The 21,769-nt window shown below is 49.4% G+C and overlaps 1 protein-coding gene and 1 long non-coding RNA gene across 7 annotated transcripts in view; one reads left to right on the top strand and one right to left on the bottom strand.

Moving 5' to 3' along the window:
- Nucleotides 1-19,693, top strand: part of Pecam1 (platelet and endothelial cell adhesion molecule 1) — a 56,746-nt gene extending 37,053 nt beyond the window's left edge. For 2 of the 6 annotated variants that reach the window (XM_040749953.1, XM_040749952.1), the window contains 3 exons: nucleotides 7,241-7,297; nucleotides 11,648-11,670; nucleotides 18,666-19,693. In XM_040749953.1, the coding sequence (XP_040605887.1) occupies nucleotides 7,241-7,297; nucleotides 11,648-11,670; nucleotides 18,666-18,695 (110 nt within the window). In that variant the 3' untranslated portion in view covers nucleotides 18,696-19,693. The remainder of the gene's footprint in view (nucleotides 1-7,240; nucleotides 7,298-11,647; nucleotides 11,671-18,665) is intronic. The other 4 variants (XM_040749954.1, XM_040749957.1, XM_040749958.1 and 1 more) reach the window with 2 other exon arrangements.
- On the bottom strand, nucleotides 1,430-3,988 carry LOC110340888. Its single transcript, XR_002382722.2, has 2 exons — nucleotides 3,000-3,988; nucleotides 1,430-2,898 (listed from the first exon to the last, which is right to left on the bottom strand). It is a non-coding gene; the product is annotated as an uncharacterized LOC110340888 (long non-coding RNA).
- Nucleotides 19,694-21,769: the final 2,076 nt, after the last annotated feature.

The raw sequence follows: 21,769 nt of genomic DNA, 5'->3' as shown, positions 1-21,769 counted from the left end.
GACTCACAACCACCTGTTACTCCAGATCCAGGGGTTCCAGGGCTCTCCTCTAGTCTCTGTAGGCATTGCATTCACATTTGCACACAGCAAACCCCAACTCCAACCTCTGCACACGTAATAATAAAATAAAATAGGGACAGTGTATATGTTGCTTACTTTGTTGCTGTGACCAAATGCCTGACCAGACCAGTTTAAGGAAGGAAGGGTTTATTTGCCTTACCATTGGAGGAGATGCAGTTCTTCATGGCAGGGAAGGTATGATGGAAGGGACTAAGGCAGGTTTTCACACCGAGTCTAACTTGAAGACTGTCTACCCATCATAGAGGACTTTCCTTTTTTAGAGGGACTCTTGGGCAAAGTACAGAGTCCCTCTTTCAGCGTGACGTTGGATCTGTGCCTCGACTTTTTTGTTGGGTGTGTGGTTCATTCAAGGGCAAACCCCCCGTGAGTCCCATCTCTGATTCAGCACTGGAAGACTGACGCACAGTAGGTGGGTCACAGAAAACACAGGGACATGAATCTCGGCATCTCCCAGTCTTCCTCTACGTTAGCCCACTCTTGGACTCCTGCGTGTGTCAAAGGAACCGGCCATCCCAAGCCTTCCGGACCTTGGGGGAAGCTCTCTGGGACTGTTGCCATCTACCTCCCTTTGTGCCGAGGCTAAGGCTGTGTGCTGTGTTCTCAGCCAAGCAGACCTGGGCAGTTTTCCAGGCTGGGCCTGCCAATCATTAGCTGGAGCCACATGGTGATGGTGTCCTGAAGCCACCTCTTGCTCAATGTCTTAGGAGGAGCTCTGGAGTTGTCCTCCTCCTCCTCCTCGTCCTTCTCCTCCTCTTCCTCCTCCTTCTCCTCTTTCCGAGCATGGTTTTAACTACCACGTCAGTAGGCGTGTGTGTGAACTTTCCGGTCAGGGGACATGTCCTGAACTATCCCTGTGTTGCACCATTGACCCTCTTCCCATGGTCTCTGGTCAGAACTGCCCCCAAAAGTGTGTACCAGGGATCTTAATGTACTTAGCTTTGTTGGGACCTTATGGGACTGGCAGCGTGTGTGTCCTGGCTGGACCTGAGGGGTGGGAAACATGGAAGGCCTGCTGTTCTTGTCTTTTTTATTCTATAGTGAAGTGTTTCACTCATTTTGACAACCAATAGTGATACAGGCATAAAAAGTACCAGCCACTGTCCAAGACACAAAGGCATGGGTGGTCCCTCCCTGGTGGAAGTATAGTGGAAGTGGGAGCTGGGAAAGCTAAAGAATAGATGACGTCAGGCGATCAGAAGTGCTGGGAATGGGTAGAGTGGAGTACGAGGAGGTGTGAAAGGGGACAGATGTCTCTCTGGCCTCTCCGAGAGCCACAGATTAAGCTGGGCTAAAGAAAGCAGCTGTAAAAGGGTAGGGGCGGCTAGGAAGACCCAGGGAATAGGAAAGGTAGTTTTGGCTGGTCAGAGCTAGCTCATTTATTTCAGTCTGAAAGGGGAGCTGGACATGTTGGCACATTCCCATACTCAATCCCAAAGTTTGGGTGTGGGACACAAGAGGACCAAGAGTTCAAGGCCACCCCAGGCTATGAGAGGCCCTGTCTCAGAAGTGTCTGAAAGTCCAAGTGGTGGTGGCTCAAGCCTTTGGAGACAGAGGTGGGCGGATCTCTGAGTTTGTGGCCAGACTGGTCTACAGAGTGAGTTCCAGGACAGCCAGCGCTGTTACACAGTATCTAGGAAGTCCATGTGTCTGCAGAGACAGGAGGGCAGCCGGGCTCTAAAAGGATGAGAGAATGCTCTGGAAGGCTTTAGGCTGGGAAATGGCTGGTTCTAAGTTCCTTCTTTAAAAAAATAAATATCTTTAGGGACCGGGGAGATAGCCCAGTGGAGAAAACCCTTACCTCACCAGTGTGAGCACTGGAGTTTGTGTCTTGAGAGGCCACATAAATACTTGAGTGGGCGTGGTGGCCCTCCTGTAATTTCAGTATTCCTCACAAAGTACACAGGGGCTTCCCAGAACAAGCTAGCTAGCTAGACCCGCTGTGTCAGCATCTGGTGTCAATGAATATGGTGATTAAAAGTAGATTTTTTTCATATACTATATTTTTATCAAGGTTTTTCCTCCTCCCCCAACTCCTCCCTGATGCTCCCCAACCTCCCCACCCACTCAAATCCACACCCTTTCTTTCTCTCTCTCATTAGAAAACAAGTAGCCATCTTTAAAAAAAAGTAAAATGCAATATGATACAATAAAACGAACAAACCAGAATAGGACAAAACAAACAGACAAACAGAAGCCAAAGAAACAGGCACAGACTCAGAGACAGGAACGCAAGTCCATCAAAGGTGGAGAACTATAGAAGACTCCAGGTGTCAACCTCAGACATCCACAGGTGCACATGCATGATTGTTCATACACACACACACACACACACACACACACACACACACACACACACCATGCATACATATGTATATAAAAACAAACTCAGGACAGCAAGGTAAATTAGCTTCAAGAACGGAAATAGAGATAAGTGTGCTATCACCATGCAAGAGATGAGGCGGGGGTGGGGGAGGGTGGGCAAAGGACCAGCAATGAATGGAGTCTAGGTGTGTTTTTGAGACTGATGGAAGTCCTTGGCCAGGACAGGGAACCAGGATCCTCACGTTTCTTGCTGGAGTAAGTGCATGGACTGGATGGCTGTGATGTTTGAGGACGAGGTCTAGTTTGCCTATGTTAAGTCTGAGATGCCTTGTGAGACACCAAAGAGGGATCTGGGGCTCAGGAGTCCGTGTAGGCTGTGATAGCGGAAACTGTGGATGCTCAGTCCTGGCTGTCGCTGATCCAGCCTGGCCTTGGAATATCGTCCAATCAGTGTGCATCCTGGGCTTAGCAACACAAGGAGCAGCTTTCTTCTTCCTAAGGGGAAGAAGTCAGGATTGGAGGTGAGGGGAAGGTTAGCATGAGGGCAGAATGACAAGAAGTGGGGTGGCCCGCGGAGCTTGGGTGGAAAACCCCACCTTCCTGTCTGTTCTTGGCCTCCACGCTCCTCGGAGCACTGCAGTGGACGGTGAGGAACGATGCTAGCGGCCACGGGGACCAGCTCCCTGCCTTCTGTCTATGCAGAAGATCCCGGAGTCCCCGTCACCCTGGCCTCTGGCTGCTTCAATCCTCCCACAGAGGTCCTATGTCTCGGCAGGCAGAATCCTGAGGGCTGTGCGTGGTATCTGGGGAGTGTGGGGTTTAAGGAGGCTGAAAAGGGAACGAGGAAGTACCAGTGCTCGTGGGAAAGGCTCGGCTTCCCTTCTCGCTGGGAATGTGTCCTTGTATCTGGTGATCTTTTGCTGTCTTGAGGGTGTGGAGGGATTAAATGGAGGAAGTGTGGCAGTTCCTAGAATGGGGTGGGACGGTGACAATTACCTCCGGCTTCCCTCGCCAGGCTCTGCAGCTGTCCCTCGCAGCCAAGCTATCCGTCACATTTCTCAGCTCGCACAAGCTGCTGTGTGCTCAGCCAGGGCTTTGGGGAAATTCTAGAATAAAGGTCTTTCGGGTGGCAAGGGGGATACAAGTTGTATTTATTTGTCCCAGCCTCCTTGTTGCACAAGGGCGGTAAGGAACTCAGGTCTGAACAACTGGTGCTGGCCCCTTGTCCCCTCCCAGGCAGGGCCTAGGCGTTACTGGATGAAGAAAGGGCTTTGTGGAGTCAAGGCCAGAGATGACTAACTGGGAACTGGTGTCTGCCAGCCTGGTGCCCGGTTCTCATGGTCTCCCATCCCTCACAGTTGGAGGAGGCTGTACTACAGGGACCGTGTCCAGCTCTAACCCTGGCTGGCAGCTAACCAAGCGGGATGGGGAAGGAGCAGGGCGGGAAGGAACTCATTAAGTCCCAGTTCGCTGTCTGTTTGCTTCGAGGCTAATTGCTGGGAAAACCCCATGACGTAGAAGCCATCTCCTCTTTCTCTGTCAACCCAGAGAAAAACAGAAACCAGAATAGAGTCCCATCAGGAAACGCCTCTGACAGCAGAGACAAACAGCCTGCTGGCCTGGGTTAGTCATTAGCAGGCAGCTGCTGCCACAGGGACACGGGAGGAGGAAGGGCACGAGCAGCTGCACCCCCCCCGGCCCCCATTACCACCACCGAGCTGGGCAAAGCCAGGGGCAACCGTAGAACATGGGGCCATCCCTGGTATGCTGACATGCTTGGGGACAGTGGAGTTCACAAGGTGTCCAGACTACCCCTGCCCAGGTGTGGCTGCCCAGCCCTCCCCTAGTTCATCCATTTCCTGTCCTAACTCCTTGTTGGGATTGGGCAGAAGACCTGGCCATCCTCTCTTGGACAGCATCTTACAGCAATTATCACAGCATTGCTAATAGCCCTCTCTCTCTCTCTCTCTCTCTCTCTCTCTCTCTCTCTCTCTCTCTCTCTCTCTGTATGTGTGTAAATGGTGGGGTACACTCTGTGTGTGTGTGTGTGTGTGTGTGTGTGTGTACACATGGTGGGGTGCACACGTCCCTGAGCGCCTGCAGAGACCAAGGAGGGATGTGAGATGCCTTGCTATCACTTGTCACCTTGTTCTCTTGGGACAGGGTCCCCTGCTTGTCCTGGATCTAGGCTGCCATCCAGCAAGTCCTAGCACCCCTCTTACCTCTGCCCCTAACACTGTAACTGGGCCCCACATTTTCATGGGGTGTTGGGGATTCGAGCTAAGGCGTGTTCTTATCCGCTGAGCCTTCTCCCTAGCCCTGTCATATCTGTTTGTTGTGTCTTTGTGCCGGGACTTAAAGCCAGGGCCCTGTACATAGCTGAGCAAGTGCTGGACCCCGGAGCCACACCTTCAGCTAGCTCATTAACGCTCTTTGTACATCTGTCTTCCCTGAAGCCTAGAGCATCTGAAAGCTAGGACCAGATCCACATTTCCCGCTTCAGTGGATCAGGCCATGTAGGTGAGTACGGTAGTGCAGAATGGGTCTCTTGCGTATGTAAACGGCCCCACAGCGGGTTTGGAGACCCCTGGAATTTCCATCTCTGCTTCCAGAGCAGCATGTAGAGGGTTGTGTGGGCTTCTATGCTGTCTCCCATCCGTTCTCTTAGGCAGACGTCCTTGCACTCTGGGGCACTGGAACCTCAGCCACTCCACTGAACTCCAACTCCTGCCTGGAGAGTCACTTTATTTCCTTCTGCAATGCCTTCATCACTCTGGGTGTCCCAAGTTCTCCTCTGGGGATGTGGACTACTCAGGCTTTCTCTAACATATGGGACTTGTATAGCCACCAGCATCCAGTGTCTAATGAAGAACCTGGACCTTAGTCTATGCCTGCCTCCTGTTCCTCCAGGAGTGTGCTCAGGAAATGGGGCTGACTGTGCCTAGATTCTGAAGTTCAAGGGTCTAAGACAGAGATGCTTCACCGTCACTTCAAAAGTGAAAAGTACCCCTGGGAAACCACGTACAGCCTGGGAGTGAGAGGGGGCATAAGTTTGGGCTTTGAACTAGAAGAGCTTGGGGATCCACCAGGGCAGGCAGCTGTGGGAAGATGCGAGTGTGGGATTATGCACACAGCCATGGGGGTGATGTGTGCTCAGAATCTTGGAACAGTGGGGTAAGAGAAAGGACAATGGCAGCGTTCAGGGTCCAGAGAAAGGAAGAGTCCCGGTAGGAGTGGCCTCGGAGTGAAAAGTGAATAGTGAAGAGAAGTGAATGGTGAAAGAAGGTATCATAGAATCCATGCGGTGCCCCAGGCATCTGCAGTGAGGATAAGATGCACCCAGGATGCTGTGGGTACAGGGCATCTCAGCCTATCTGGGGCAGAAAGCAGAGGAGGGGGCTGGTCCACACCAATCCAGCTGTGCAAGGAGACTTCCTGATCTCTCCTGCAGGGGACAGAAATCTAGGGTGTGTCCAGGTTTTGTCCTGCTTCCTCAGGGTCTCTGGGTCTATGCGTGCATGCCTGTGTTTGTGAGTGTGGATACTGTGCACAAGTGGGTATAACAGGAGTACGTGTCTGTATGTACAGTGTGTACATACTCTGTGAGTGTGCACAATGCCTGTGTATACACACCCTGTGAATGTATTTCAATATGAAATAAATGGATAGCCTTGTCTTCTGTTCTGAAAGGGTCTAACCCTGAGAATTATGACCTGGCTACAGGTGTGAGGCTCTGCAGAGCTCTAGACCAGTGTACCTAGGTATGATGATACAAGTTTGTAATCCCAGTACTTGGGGGGGTGAAGGCAAGAGGATCAGGAATTCAAGACCCTCCTGGATTACACAGCAAGTTCAAGACCAGTCTGGGCTACACAAGACAGTCTCAAAGACAAAAGAAATGAAAAAATAGCAACAAGACAACACAAAACTATTGCCAGAACCAGCCCCAGAGTGCTTCACTTAGAATGAGTGGCTCATCTGCAATGAGCCCAGATGTTGGCACCAAAGGCAGCTAGCCCATCCAGCTCTGTCTGCAACTGATCTGTATGGCCACTGCTGATGCTAGGCTCAGCCTAGACCTCAGGATCCACTTCTAGTTCCTGGGATACAGCCTCTGGAGAGTGAGGTTGTCACATAGGCTAGCCCTGATGGCAAAGTCCTGGCAGAGCAGCCAGCACAGCATCTCTGTGGCAGGAAAAGAAGGGTGGGGTCACGAGGCTAGGGACTTTGGGTCTGTGCAGAGTCCACCTCTTGGCTCCTCAGCCAAGATTTCTCTCTGCAGCCATCCTCTTCCCTGAGTAGCCTGTTGCCCTACTTTCAATCTCACTGAGCTTCTAGTTAGGTTGGTATGTTCTTTTTTTATTTTGTTTTGTTTTTTTCGAGACAGGGTTTCTCTGTATTGTTTTGGAACCTGTCCTGGAACTCGCTCGGTAGACCAGGCTTGGTCTCGAACTCACAGAGATCCGCCTGCCTCTGCCTCTCGAGTGCTGGGATTAAAGGCGTGAGCCACCACCGCCCAGCAGGTTCATATATTCTTTTGGGTTTTTTTTTTTTCGAGACAGAGTTTCTCTGTATTGTTTTGGAGGCTGTCCTGGAACTTGCTTGGTAGACCAGTCTTGGTCTCGAACTCACAGAGATCCACCTGCCTCTGCCTCCCGAGTTCTGGGATTAAAGGCGTGAGCCACCACCGCCCAGCAGGTTGGTATATTCTGAAGTTGGAGAGTGACATATTTTGTGACTTCTGGACAGGGGCTCTGTTGGGTAGTGGGTAGGTCTAACAGTGAACTGGCCTGAGTCCCAGAGGTAGCTACTGACCTGTGCCTGGTCCCTTTTCCAGCTCTGGGAACGAGAGCCACAGAGACGGTGTACAGTGAGATCCGGAAGGTGAACCCTAGTGAGTGAGGGGCCCTGATTCTCGGAGTGGGAGGGTCCACCCTAGAATCATTGATGGGGCCTTGAGAGTGGGCAGGGGGAAAAGCCCAGAAGAGCATCAACTCTTAGGGTCTGACTTTTTCCCTCCCACTACAATCACATTAATACACAAGCACAGATAGTGTAAGACACTTTACCAAGATCACAAAAACATGCCTCTAAGCACCAAGAGCTGGAGTCCACATTTCTTTTCTTTTTTCTTTTTCTTTTTTTTTTCCCCTTCTGGTTTTTCAAGACAGGGTTTCTCTGTGACTTTGGAGACTATCCTGGAACTAGCTCTTGTAGACCAGGCTGGTCTCGAACTCACAGAGATCCACCTGCCTCTGCCTCCTGAGTGCAGAGATTAAAGACGTGCGCCACCAATGCCCGACTAGATTCCACATTTCTAGTTGCATTGTGTTTGTTGGCAGGGAAGGAACTGGTAGAATAGTTTTTTCCCTTTATACTTCTGGGTTTCTGGTTTCTGCCTAGGTCTTGCAAATGAGATGAGACAGACCAACAAGGAATAAACAAACTGGGTTAATTAACAGGCAGAGGAAATCTCAGCTAGGAATGACACAAAAAGGGTGGGGATTTATGTAACCACTTAACAAAGAACAATTAACATGTAAAGAAATGACAAGATGCTGAGCATGCCAGTACATGCCTGTAATCCTAGCACAGAGGAGGTAGAGGCTGGAAAATCAAAATTTTAAGTCACCATTGCTTACATATCAAATTCAAGAATAGCCTAGGCTACATACCTGTCTTTAAAAGATGGAAGGAGGGACAGAGAAAACGAGAGAGAGAAGAAAGAATGAGGGACCCGAGAGACCACTCAGCAGTGACGAACCCTGGCTGTTCTTGCAGAGGACGGGCTTTGGCTCCCAGTGTGTACATGGTGGCTCACAGCCATCTGTAACTCCAGTTCCAGGAGATCTGACACCCCCTTCTGGCCACCAGAGGCACCAGAAATACATATGGTACACAGACATACATACATTCAGACAAAACACCCGTACACACAAAGTTTAAAAAAAAGAATTTAAAAAGAAAAGGAAAGAAAAAGAAATAGACAAGAGAAGTGAGAAGCCTTAGCCTTCCAGGGAAGGCAGACTGCAAGAAAGTGGCTGTTAATGGGGCAGAGTCCTCAGGCTTCTCATCCTCTCCACCGTCCATCTGTCTTGGCTTGGGTTCCAGTCACCACCAGATCCACTGGAGAATCCAGCTCTACCTGTTCTAGAAGTTAAAATCCACATCCTTGTGTGACTTGAGCCCTGGATGGTCCTGGTGAAGTCGTGGAACATTCTAAGACTTCCATAACTGTCTTAGTTAGGGTTTCTACTGCTAGGATAAAACATTATGACCAAGCCGAATGGCGGTGATGGCGCATGCCTTTAATCCCGGTACTCAGGAGGCAGAGGCAGGCAGATCTCTGTGAGTTTTGAGGCCATCCTGGTCTACAAAGCTAGTTCTAGGACAGGTTCCAAAGTTACAGAGAAACCCTGTTTCGAAAAACCAAACCAAACCAAAAACAACCATTATGACTAAAAGCAAGTTGGGTGGGGATGGTTTATTTGGCTTACATTTCTACATCATAGTCTGTCACTGAGGGAAGTCAGGACAGGAACTCAAACAGGACAGGAACCTGGAGTAGGATTCGATGCAGAGGGCATGGAAGAATGCTGCTTACTGACTTGCTCCTCATGGCTTGCTCTGCCTGCTTCCTTATAGAACCTGAATCACTTGCCTAGGGTTGACACCACCCACAGTGGACTGGGCCCCTCACATCAATCATTAATCAAGAAAGTGCTTGCCTATAGGCAATCTAATGGAAGTGTTTTCACAGCTGCTAGTCCCTCTTCCCACATGACTCTAGCTTGTGACAAGGTGATATAAAAATAGCCAACATAGTCACCTTGTCTATGAAATGAGGGAATAGACTAGATTCTAGGTTCTCAAGATTTGTTGAAACTCAGATTTTCTGATCACTCCCAGCCCTGAATATTTGAGGCCTTTAGGTTGAAGAGTTTGCATTTCTGACCATCCATACGCTGTTGGCCTGGGCTGGACTGGGGACTTAGAGTCAATCTGTGGGTGCTGTTACTGTGCCGCACAGGTCCTGCTCCCAGGGTCCCTTTAATTCCCTGGAGTGATCAGCCAGGGACGGCTGACAGAGAAAATCCAGAAACCTTGTGTGATGTGGAAGGAAAATGAGTAGCTGCTAGGTGTGGGGCCAGATCTTAGGAGACATTGCCCTCTCACGTCCCTTGCTGTCTTCCAACCAGCGACTGTTTTGGGAAATGGCTCATAGGGCGTAGTATTGGCTCTTAAACCCCCTTCCCCCTGAGAAACTCAAAGGAAGGCCACTCCCCTAGATAAGCAGAAGGCCATGGGCAGGACTGCCTCCAAGGAGTGGCCAGGGAAGGGGCCCTAGGAGAAATTGGGGGGGGGATCACAAAGAGACAGGAGGGGAGCTTGCAGGTCATGGGAGGTGCACACTGTTTGCAAGCTTGGCTTTAGACTCTGAGCTTACCTTCTTTTCTTATACTGTAAAAACGTACATAAAATTAATATGCTAACTGTTTTCAAATATGTAGAAGGCTAATCCATTGTGCTTAAGTCCTTTGGGTCTGTTAGGCAGTCACCGTTCCCGCCATGCATCTTCAGAATCTTTTCATCTTTCCCATTCCTTAACCAGTAACTGTAACCCCACCCCGCTGCCTCTGGCAGCCTTGGTCACCAGCACTCTGCCCTGTCTGTCAATGGTCAGGCTCAGCTTTTTCATCTGTCAAATAAAGGGAATGAACCAACAATTTCAAGTTCTCTTATACTCACAACATTCTAAGAGTCCCAAGGTTGTGCTGGCAAGATGGCTCAGTGGGTAAAAGCTCTTGTCACCCAAGCCTGACAGCCTTAGTTTGAACTCTGTGATTCACATTGTGGAAGGCAAAACTGAGCCCTGAAACTTGAGGTCCTCTGACCTGAGAATGAGCACTGTGGCATGTGTACTTTACCCCCCAAATTAAGTAAGTAAATGCAATAAGAGTACATAGATAAACTGGACACCTTTAATCCTAGTACTCAGGATCTCTGTGAGATCGAGTCCAGCCTGGTCTATAAAAAAGTTCCAGGACAGCCAGGGCCACTAAACCAAACCAATAAATAAATAAAAATTGTTTCAGTCTCCTAGAGTTTGGAAATGGAGATCATTTCCTTAGCCCTTGGCCCCTCTACATCTGTCCACCTGGACATGTAGGGGAGTAGTCACTTTAAGGGTTAATCCAGCCTTTAGTCCCCACACACAGGAGGCAGAGACAGGCTGATCTCTGAATTCATGACCAGCCTGATCTACAGATCACAGATGAGTTCCAGGACAGTCAAGACTACACAATGAAACATGTCTCAAAAAGAACTAAGAGAGTGAGAAAAGGGGTTTAAGGGCAGGTAGACTCGAGGAAAGCAGAGTTTTATGTATTTGTTGTTTTGAGAGAGAGTCTGGAACTCTTGGTAATTCTGCTTCAAATCTTGAGTGCTGGATTTACAGGAGTAAGCCACCATACATGTCTCAAAGTCTCTTCTTTTTAGGATTTTCTTGGCCTTTCTTTTTTCCTTCTCCTCCTCCTTCTCCTCTTCCTCTTCCTCCTCCTCCTCCTCTTCCTCCTCCTCCTCCTCCTCCTCCTCCTCCTTCTTCTTCTTCTTCTTCTTCTTCTTCTTCTTCTTCTTCTTCTTCTTCTTCTTCTTCTTCTTCTTCTTCTTCTTCTTCTTCTTCTTCTCCTTCTTCTTCTTCTGCTTCTTCTTCTCCTTCTCCTCTTCCTCCTCCTCCTCCTCCTTCTCCCTCCTTCCCTCCCTCCATCCATCCATCTGTCCATCATCTCTCTCCCTCTCTCTCTGAGACAGGGTGTAGCTCAGATGGTAAAGTGCTTCCCTAGAATCTGTGGAGTTTGATCCCCAGTATCATATAAACTGGTGTGACAGCACAGGCCTGTAATGCCTGGCACTAGGGAGCTGGAAGCAGGAGGATCAGAAGTTCAAGGTCAGCCTCAGCTACACAGTGAGTTAAGAGGCCAGCACTTCATTAGGTCCTGCTTCAAAAAAAGCAAAGCAAACAAACAAAAAAGTCAAAGAAGATTCCAGGTCCTCTACATGCCTATCACATGGCCTAGAACAACCCCAAGAGCTTGTCTAGGGACAAAAGACCATCAACAGATGGCCTGAGACCCCTTCTGCACTGGTGTCCCCTCCCTCTTGCTAGCTTAGCCCCAGCAGCAGCTCTGGTGTGAAGCTGCATTAGGCCCTGCACACTCACCACTGTGATGTCTTTGTTTTGCAGATGTCGTGGAAAACAGATATTCTGTAAGTACATACTTCATACCCACTAACACTTGCTGTGAGAGTTTGAGGCCATCCTAAACTACAGGGTGACTTTGCAGGACAGCCTGGACTGCAGAGTGACTTTTGTTGTTGTCATTTGGTTTTTGTTTGTTTGTTTGTTTACAAAAGTATTCTACAGAACAGTGAACTATTTCCCAATTTGCCCTGCTTTCCACTAATTCTCCCCCACCTCCTGCTAACGTGACTGTTGGAGACCAGGAGCCCTGACCTCCTCTAGCAGTCTAAACCAGCAGCTCCAGGATCGCTTCTCTGTCCTGTTTACCCCATCATAGCTCCGTCTGTATAGGGAGAGGGATCCTGGATGTCCTCCGTCGTGGTTGGGAATCCTACAGCTCTTTTAATAAGAAGACAGAGTCTCAGGCATAGCGAGGCAAGCTTGGAAGAGGAACTTTGTGTTCAAGGCCAGGTTGGGCTACATATTAAGTCCCTGATGAGAGAGGGAGGAGGAGGAAGAAAAGAGAAGGAAAGAAGAGAGGAGGGGCTGGGGAGATAGCTCAGCCGATAAAGTGTTTTCTCAACAATCTGAGTTTAATCCTAAAACACAAAGTGAAAGAAAGGTTCAGGTGTAGTGGCTCACACTCGTAACCTGGGGAGGTGAAGACAGGCAGTTCCCTGCGGCCTGCTGACCAACCAGTCTAGGCTACTTGGTGAACTTGAGGCCAGCGAGAGATGTTGTAATTTAAGACGCCATGTGACAGGGTTCAAGTAAAGGGTTTTTTTTTTTATGTTGTTTCTGGTTTTGGTGTTTTGGGGAAAAGGGATCATAAAAAGGGGAAAGGGAGGGAGGGAGACAGAAGCAGCAGGAGAGGAGAAAGGAAAGGGGGGGAGAGAGGAAAGAGGGGGAACTAGAGAGGGAGGTAGGGGGACAGTCAGACAGAGAGAGACAGAGAGAGAGAGGGATGGAAGGTGGGCAAGGCCCTTTTAAAAGGGAACATAGTGAATGTGCACAGGTGGTGCTCTTAGTGGCTGCAGTTGAGGGCGTATCCTGTCAGAACCCCAAGGACAGGCTAGTACAGATGCCTGGATACTAACAACAGACCCTATGAAAAGAAAGAAAGAAAGAAAAGGATGAGCTGTTCTTAAGGAATGACATCTGAGATTGACCTCTGGCCTCTACACACATAGGAACATGCACACACACACACACACACACACACACACACACACACACACAGAAGAACACACAAGAAAGGAGGGAGGGAGAGGAGGGGAAGGGGTTTAAGTTCAATCCATGCCGAGTCCACTGCCTTCCTGTTCCCAGACTGTCTGTGGGCACCCAGCCCCACAGGGTTACCGGAGCAGCTATTATCTTCAAAAATAAGGAACTTGCCTCTGAATTGGTCTTTTGGGCCTGGGGGAAACTTCCAGCAAAACCCCTGCAGCCTTCAGTGGGCCCCTGGCTTCCTTTGTTTTTCTGGGTTTGAATTCTTGTTAAACAGAGTTCATTATGCTTGTGACAGACAGGAAGGCGCTGACCTTTGTATGGAGGAAAGTTATCCGTTTGAGGAAAAGAGGGGCGAAATGAATGGCTTTTTCTAGCCTGCAGCCACCTAGGTTTCTGACAGCATATTGTTGGATTGGAAGGGGGAAGGGGGCCTATTTTATAGATGAAGAAACAGAGGCCTGGCTTGGTAAAACAGCTTGCCCAGAATCACACAGAGCCAAGAACAGAGCTCAAGTTTCCAAAAGCCCTGGCCAGCACTCTGGCCTCAATATTAAGAAGTGACAGGACTGTTCCGTGAGAGCTGAGTGACAGTCTTGCCCCATAAATAGTGTAGGACCCTGATAAAAGCCAGTTCTCTGGCTGCCTGCATGGCTGCATGTATCTGTGGCCATCCGAGGAACGGCTGCAGCCTGGCAATCAGCTCTCTGCAGAATTTTGTCTTGCACCACCAAAAGGGCCTCTCTGTACAAAGGCTCTGAACTCCAGGCCAGTCGGGGAGTGGCTTTCCCTCAGCCCCCAAAGTGTGCTCTGGTCCCAGGATGCTCCAAATACTTGGGCTAGTAAGTCCTGCCCCCAAAATCATAAAGCCATTTGGCGGGAACTAAGGGGTTCCCAGCCGTTGAGAAATGAACTTCGAATCTTGAAGCAAATAGATTTTGTTTATGAAAGAAGTAGGCAGTTTCCCTAATAAGCAGAAGAAAATTAACAGAATTGCCCAGCAGGGAAATGGGAGGGGCTTCCTTCCTGAAATCAAACCTGGCAATCATTCCCCTCTTGTTTAACTGCCGTTGCTTCTGAAAACATATTGGAGGAAATATCTGGACAATGAGACAGCCACTTAGCCAGCTACTAGCTTGGTATTGTTTGACTTGCTTTAATGGCACATTCTGACTTCATTTTTCCTCTGCCATTTTTGCCTTGTTTATAAATTGTGTTTGTGGCCCACTCAGACAGATAACGTGGAAGGGAACAGCCTGTACTTGAAGGGAAGAAGGGGAATCTGGACCCGTGAAGGCCTCCAGGTTTTGAAAAGAACCCTGACTCTTAGGGAACAAGACAATGCCAGCTATGGCTCCCTTCCCTCCTTCCCCAGGGCCAGCAGGGGCCTGGGCTGTGATAGGACCTGCCCCAGAAGGGGACTGAGGCAGCTGGAGAGTGGGGTTCCAGTTCTACAGACTTCCTCGAGCCTAAACACCCCTAGCTGCCAAGTCGAGACGGTGGTAATAATGGTGATGGGGATGACAGTGGTGACCATGGTGGTAATGATGATAACGATGGTGGTGGCAGCACGGTGATGCTGGGGATGGAGATGACAATGATGGCGATGATAATGTTGGTGATAATGATGATGCAAGGGATGGTGACATCTGCAATAGCATCTGCCTACTGGGATTTTCTTCAAGTTGTTTTTCGGGGGGGGGGTGTTTAGAGACAGGGTTTCTCTGTGGCTTTGGAGGCTGTCCTGGAACTAGCTCTTGTAGGCTTTGGAGGCTGGTCTGGAACTCACAGAGATCCGCCTGCCTCTGCCTCCCGAGTGATGGGACTAAAGGCGTGTGCCACCAACGCCCGGCTTTTCTTAAGGGTTAAGTGAGATAGATACTTTGCAAACCCCAAGCAATCATAGAGAACAACTTATCTCCTTTAAACGTCTTTTCCTCAAGTGCTGGCATCAGTGGATGTGGTTAAGAGTTTACTTTATTTGTTTTTGAAATGCCCCCCCCCCCGACACCCACACACGGGGAAACACACTCAAGGCTTAGGATTCAACCAAAGCCAAATCTTGGTATAGGCGTTGGAGACCCACATTTAAACCTGAGTTGCCCTAACTAGGAGCTTAATCTGTAAGATTCTGTTTTGTGATCAGTTATCATTTAAAAAATTCCGTGTGTGTGTGTGTGTGTGTGTGTGTGTGTGTGTGTCTGTTTTTATGAGTGTATGTGTGTGTGTGTCTGTTTTTATGTGTGTATGTGTGTGTGTCTGTGTGTGTGTGTGTGTCTGTTTTTATGTGTGTCTGTGTGTGTGTGTCTGTGTGTGTGTCTGTTTTTATGTGTGTATGTGTGTGTGTGTGTCTGTGTGTGTGTGTCTGTGTGTGTGTGTCTGTGTGTATGTATGTGTGTGTGCATGTGTGTGTGTGTCTGTGTGTGAATGCAGATGTGCTCATGATGCAATCAGGGTAACTTTCAAGAGTCCATTCCCTTGTACTGTGGGGTAGAACTCATGTCAGTATTCAGGCCTGTGCCATCTTCCCAAGCCCCATTTCCACATCTATAAACTTGGTGACTTCTCAACCTAGATACTGCAGGGATTAAGTGAGCACTGGGCACAGCCCTCATAGACAGAAAGTGCTCATGCTGGGTGCTCTCTAGGAGTTAGGGATCAGGGAGGGGAGATGGAATCAGAGGGCCTTTGGGGTTACTTGGCACCACATTCTGAGCAGAAAGCAGGGCAGTTCCATAGCTGAACGTGGGTGGCTGACAGTCCTCATTGCGGGTGTGTTAACCTTTACTGCAAAGTTCCTGGGGCCCTGCTTCTGGCCCAGCCCTTCCTGTCTGTGGAGCTGGACCCACAGCATTATCTAGAGTGTTGTTTGCCTAAAGAGAGGGAGAACAGAGGCGTCTGGGGAGAGACTTGGTCAGGAGCCTACAGAGAGCCTGGACACGAGGATCACGTCTCCCTTCTCTGGGAGAGGGAAGGAAATGGCAGAAGGCAGCTGCCAGCGCTGGCAAGCCTCCAGTCTTCTGGGGCCACACAGCTCTCTTGGCCCATTTGTGCAGTTCTCTCCTGGTGAAGGGGGAGCTGGAGCCTTGGCCTTCTAGCTGGGCCTCTCAGATCTGCATCATTTTCTAGAAGCCCCAGAGCCAGCAAAACAAAATGGAGACAGACTATCTCGGCTCCCGCCTCAGGAGGCCAGGCAGTCTGGCCATCAGGTTCCCAAGATGCCAGGCAACCTTTACAATCTTCTTTTGTTCCCATTCTGGGAGTTCTACTCACAGCACGGAGTCCTGTGTCCACGGAGGGTTCAGAACAGTGGGCTCCGACGTTTCCTGTTCTCTGGGGCTCGCCGTTCTCAAGGGTTCTCTGCTCCCACATGTCCCAGCATGCCCAGCCCTTTGCCCTTCAAGTTTACAAAATCCTCAGTCAGCTCAAGCCACTTCTGTGACCCACTCTCTGCTCAGTACCTGATGCCCTCACTCTCCCCAGACTACTTCATAGCAGTGCTGATGCCCAGTAATTGCTGAAGGGTGGGGAGGTTGAAACCCTTGCATGACAAGAGTGAGGACCTGAATTCAAATCCCCACAATCCTTATAAAAATCGGACATCTGTAATCCCAGCATTCCTTTGCAGGGATGGGAGGTGGGGAACGTCTAGAAGCTCTTGGGCCAGTTAACACCAGTGAACACTAAGAGACCTTGTCTCAAACTAGTGAGACTACCTTCTGCCTGCACATGAACCCGTAGTGCACAGGTCCACGTTCACACAACTGAATAGACTCTCGTTGTCCACACGCGCAAATGCAAAGTCGTTGAGCAGGGCGGTGGTGGCGCACGCCTTTAGTCCCAGCACTCGGGAGGCAGAGGCAGGCGGATCTCTGTGAGTTCGAGGCCAGCCTGGTCTACAAGAGCTAGTTCCAGGACAGCCAGGACAGTTACTCAGAGAAACCCTGTCTCGAAAAACAAAAACAAACAAACAAACACAAAATCGTTGATGGAATATGAGATCCTTGGGGCAGAGTCTGTACTCTTCAGTGTAGAGATCAGTGCCAGGTCAGATAAGGGTCCTGGTTCCAGGAGGTGAGTGGGTGACTCAAGCTACCATTTGGAGCTCTGCTTGTTGTTATTTTGAGACAGGGTCTCCAGGTTAGCTAGGAGCTGTCTATACAGCTGAGAATGACCTTGAACTCTTGACATTCCTGAGTGCTGGACTGTAATCATTTGTCACCATGCTTGGCTTTTTTTTTTCCTTAATTTTTTATTATAGTAAAACATATGCAGCCCAAAATTAACCACTGTATTATTGTTAAAAATATTGTTCACACTGGGCGTTGGTGGCGCATGCCTTTAATCCCAGCACTTGGGAGGCAGAGGCAGGTGGATCTCTGTGAGTTCAAGGCCAGCCTGGTCTACCAAGCCAGTTCCAGGACAGCCTCCAAAACAACAGAGAAACCCTGTCTCGAAAAACCAAAAAAATATATATATATATTGTTCAAGAGCTGGGCTTGTGGCTCAGTGACAGAGCCCATGCCTAGCAGTGTGAGGTCCTTCCCCAGAACTTAAAAAAAAAAGTGAATTCAGTTTCCTGAGGTACATTCCTATTATTATGCAACTGTCACCACAATTGGTCTCCAGACTATTCTCCTTAAATTCTTATTATGCGTTTATTTGTGCATATATACAAGCATACAAGGGTCAAAGGACAACCTCTGGGAGCTGGTTCTCTCCTTCAACCCTCTGGGTCTCAGGATTGAACTTGGTTCATCAGCCTTGGCAATGAGCACCTTGACCCACTGAGCAGTTTCACTAGTCCTCTAGACCTTTTTTTTTTAAAGGATTTGTGTGTGTGTGTGTGTGTGTGTATTATTTACACCGCCTGCCTATTCCTTTGAAACAGGGTCTCTCCCTGAACCTGGTGTGGACATAATTTTCACTAGGCTTGAAGCCAGAAAGCCCTAGCAGTCTGTGCTATGTAAACCAGGGTGGCCTTGAACTCACCTGCCTCTATCAGCTGAGTGCTGGGATAAAAAGGCATGCGCCACCATGCCTAGCCAAGTTTTTTAATTAAAAGGCTAATCTAAGGACCTTAGATGGCCTGGTGACTCACACCTACAATCCCAACCCTGGGAAGGTTAAAGCCAGAGGACTACAGAAAGCCTCAGGCTAGCTCAGACTATAGAGTGAGTTTCTGCCTCAAAAACAAAAACATAACAAAGGCAGACTGGAGGGCGCTGTGTTAGCTGGAGGTCATGAGGTCCTGGCTGGAGCCATATGTGAGATCTTTTGTGCCTGACAGTGTCGTCCCCCCCCCCCTCGTGCAGTGCCTATGGACACCACACCGGTGCACGTGGGTACCGGTTGTGGTGACTTGAAAATGAAGTACAAGTACACCAAGGGTGCAGGGCTGGAGACGGCAGCTCTAACAGAGCAGCCACGGAGAGAACAGAAGATGGGTGGGGACCACCGCTGCCCTAGAAGTCAGGTTCCCGGAGGATGGTGGCAAAGCTTGCAGTGTTTTTGTTGGTTTGAGTCAAGATCTCCACATATCCCAGGCTAGCCTAGAACTGGACTTTGAACGTGTGAGCCTCCTGCCTTCACCTCCTGGGTGCTGGGATTGCAGACATGTACCATATGTGGTGCTGGTGGTGGAGCCTAGGGCCTCTTACATGTTTGGCAAACGCTGAACCCAAGGGCCCCCATCCCCAGCCCCTGTGCAGTTCCCTTCTGCTGTACTCTCTTCTCCAGGGTGCTCTCTAGTCCTGAGGGCGTGGCCTAACTTATCCTGTCTTCTGTCCTGCAGAGAACGGGCGGCTCGCTTGATGGAACTTAAGACAGCCACGACAGGTGCACGTGCCTGGGAGGGCACCCACGTCCCAAGAAGAGCAGCCGATTCCCGTATTCCAAGAGTCCTGCGCACTTATTTAGGAACCGGCCCTGCCCACGCTGAAAGTAGCATTTCTTCAGGCCGAGCCATCCATTCTTAAATCTCTTGCCTTATTAATGTTGGGTATAAAGAGAATCAGCGGGGCAGTTTAGTGGCCAGCCTGACCGTCCTTCCAAGCTCAAGCATCCTTGCAATTTGGAAGAGTGAGAGGAGGTTCGGGGTGAACAAACCCCTGGAATATTTTGAATTTCAAATGCCGCATCTCAGAGAGACAACGTGCTTTTTCACGTGCCTCCTACAAGGAAGCGTGGTTTTGTCCTGTAGTCAGTTAGTTACTTTTAGCGAATGGTCTGGACTCCGGGGGTTAGATTTTGTTTTGTTTTGTTTTCTTTCTGTCTTTCTTTTTCCTTCTGGGCAGGCCTTGCTCTTTGGAAGTATACAGTGCTGCTCAGACAGTCACCTGTGGCCTGTATGGTGGCTTCCCTCACGAACGTGGGGTGGGGTGGGGGTGGGGCGGCTGACTGGGAGGAGCGCCTGTGGAGCGGCAGCTTGAAGGCAAGCCACAAGCAGGTGAAAATTAGACTGGGGAGAGCGAGCTCAGATGTCCTTTAACTGCTTTCCGGGTCTTTCTTTTCCCTTTTCCTCTCCCTTGCTGCAGGCCTAAAGAGGAGAAATGGTTGCCTACAGCAAATGGCATTTTTTTTAATAATAAAAGAAAATGTGTACTTTTCTCACTAATTTTTCTTTTATTTATTCCCCGCTAAAGAAACGGTCTCCTGAGGTCCTGGGCTGTTTCCAAGGGTGGCCTGAGTGGGGGATGGGAGCTGCCTCCATGTTGCCGTGGAACATTCATATCTAACATCATCTTCCCTGTTTGTCTCAGCCACCCGGCTGCAGGGCCCCTGAGGGGTGTTGTATTAAATAAAATTGATTTTTACTCTCCAGTGATCTAAGTGTCATCTTCTGAGATGGACCACATAGAGTAATTGTAGCTCCAAGGGCTGCCTCTGGTGTCAGAGCTGAGCTGCTCTGTGGGTAGAGTCTCACAGTGGTGTCAGAGCTGAGCTGCTCTGTCTGCTCTGTGCTAGAGTCGTCTCACAGTGGTGTCGTCAGCTCTGTCTGCTCTGGGTAGAGTCTCACAGTGGTCAATGGCAGCTGGGCGCATTGCCCTGTTCTGGGCTCCAACTTGGATTGTCAGGCTTGCGAGGCAAGCGCTTTCCCAACTTCCCTGCCTTCCCAGTCTCCATCAGGCTTTCTTGTTTTTCATTTTGTTTTAAATTTTACTTTTATTCTGTTTTATTTTGAGATGGGGGAGGGGTCTCACTATGTGTAGTTCGTTAGTCCCGGCTGGTCTGGACTTGAAATTCATTATGTAGCCCAGGCTGGCCTCAAACTCTTACTCAAACTCTCACTGGTCTGGCCTCTCCCTCCAAAGGGCCGGGCCGTCTTTCATTCTTTCTTCTGCTTCTTTCTTTCCCTTCCTCTTTCCAGTCAGTTCTCACTTTCTCTTCCCCACATGAAACAGCCAGAGCAGAGCTGGAGTTATTGATGAGTTTTACTTTCCCAGTGGTTTATTTCAAAGGCCAACACATGGGAACGTTTTCTGTAAGATTATTTTCCGCATATGTTTCACCCTTTGCAGATTATTTTTTCCTACTGTTCATTGGTTTTTTACGAAAAAGTCCCTGGTTGCGGCCTTACTTCGTGCCGTTCTGGGTGTGGTTTTCCTGGACTATCTTGGCACAGGCTGTCTGGTGTGGTGCCAGGGACTGTTTCACTCATTTCTGGTATGCCCACACTCCCTCCTTCAGCCTTGTGCTGTAGGGACCAGAGTTTGCAACATGAGGAAAACTCTCCCCACTGTCAGGACCCCTGCAGGGTCCGGGGAAAAGGAAGTGAGCCTGAACTGGACGCCTTCTCTAGAAGCTCCGCCATGCCCCCATACACTGACCGGAAGTGTGTGCCCCAGGCTGGGGATGTGGTTCAGGTGGCAGAATGCTTTGCTTGAAGTGCACTAGACCAGGAGGTAATTAGGCAGCAACTAAGGTGTTCTTTTTCTAACGAGCCCAACGAATACTTGGAAAAATAATCCACCAAGGATCAAATATACACAGAAGACAACTTCACAGACTTTCGGAAGTGCTGGGCTCTATTCCCACCCCTCCCCCACTGCACAAACCCAGGTGTGAAGGTTTCTTCAACTTGTCAACCTGGAACCTACCCCCTGAAGAGTGCCTCCACAGGTATTGTCTAGATCAAACTGGTCCGCGAGTACGTCTGTGGGGGGTTATTTTGATTGCCTTCATCATTGTGGAAAGACCCAGCCTGAAAGTGGGTAACACCATTCCCGGGTCTGCACCCCTGGACTACAGAAGGGTAGAGAAAGCCAGCTAAGCGCTAAGCATACATACATTGGTTCTCTCTGCTCTTGACCACGGATGTGGCAAGCCACTTCAAGCTCTTGCCACTGTGACTCCCTGGCCGTGATGGACTGTAGCCTGCAACTGTGAGACAAGGTGAAGCCCCTTTACCCCCATATTGCTTTCTGTTGGGTATTTTAACATTTTTCAAAGGTTTATTTATTTTACGTGTATGAGTGCTTGGCCAGCATGTATAGGTGTACCATGTGTTTGCCTGGTCCCCCAGGAGGTCAGAGGAGGGCATCAAATCCCCTTGAGCAGAAATTCTAGGCAGTTGTGAGCTGTCATGTGGGTGCTGGGAATTGAACCTGGATCCTCTGCAGGAACAAGTGCTCTTAACTGCTGAGTCATCTCTCCAGGTGCTCTCCCACATTAGAGTATTTTCTCAGAGCAATAGGATTGAAACTAAGATACCTGGAGTGATGACAAACACCTGTACTTCTAGTACTGGGAAAGTAGAGCCAAGTAGTCAGAACTTCAAGGTCAACCTTGGCTATGTAGCTAGCCTGGGCTAAACAAGACCCCCCATTTCAAAGCCAAAGCAATAACAGACAGTGTGTCCTGTGCGGGTAGCTTCTCTGGGAAGGTTAGTTTTAGACG

The sequence above is a fragment of the Mesocricetus auratus genome, unplaced genomic scaffold (assembly GCF_017639785.1).
Source record: "Mesocricetus auratus isolate SY011 unplaced genomic scaffold, BCM_Maur_2.0 Super-Scaffold_100007, whole genome shotgun sequence".
Lineage (NCBI taxonomy): Eukaryota > Metazoa > Chordata > Mammalia > Rodentia > Cricetidae > Mesocricetus > Mesocricetus auratus.
This window is presented reverse-complemented; position numbering and strand designations above follow the sequence as displayed.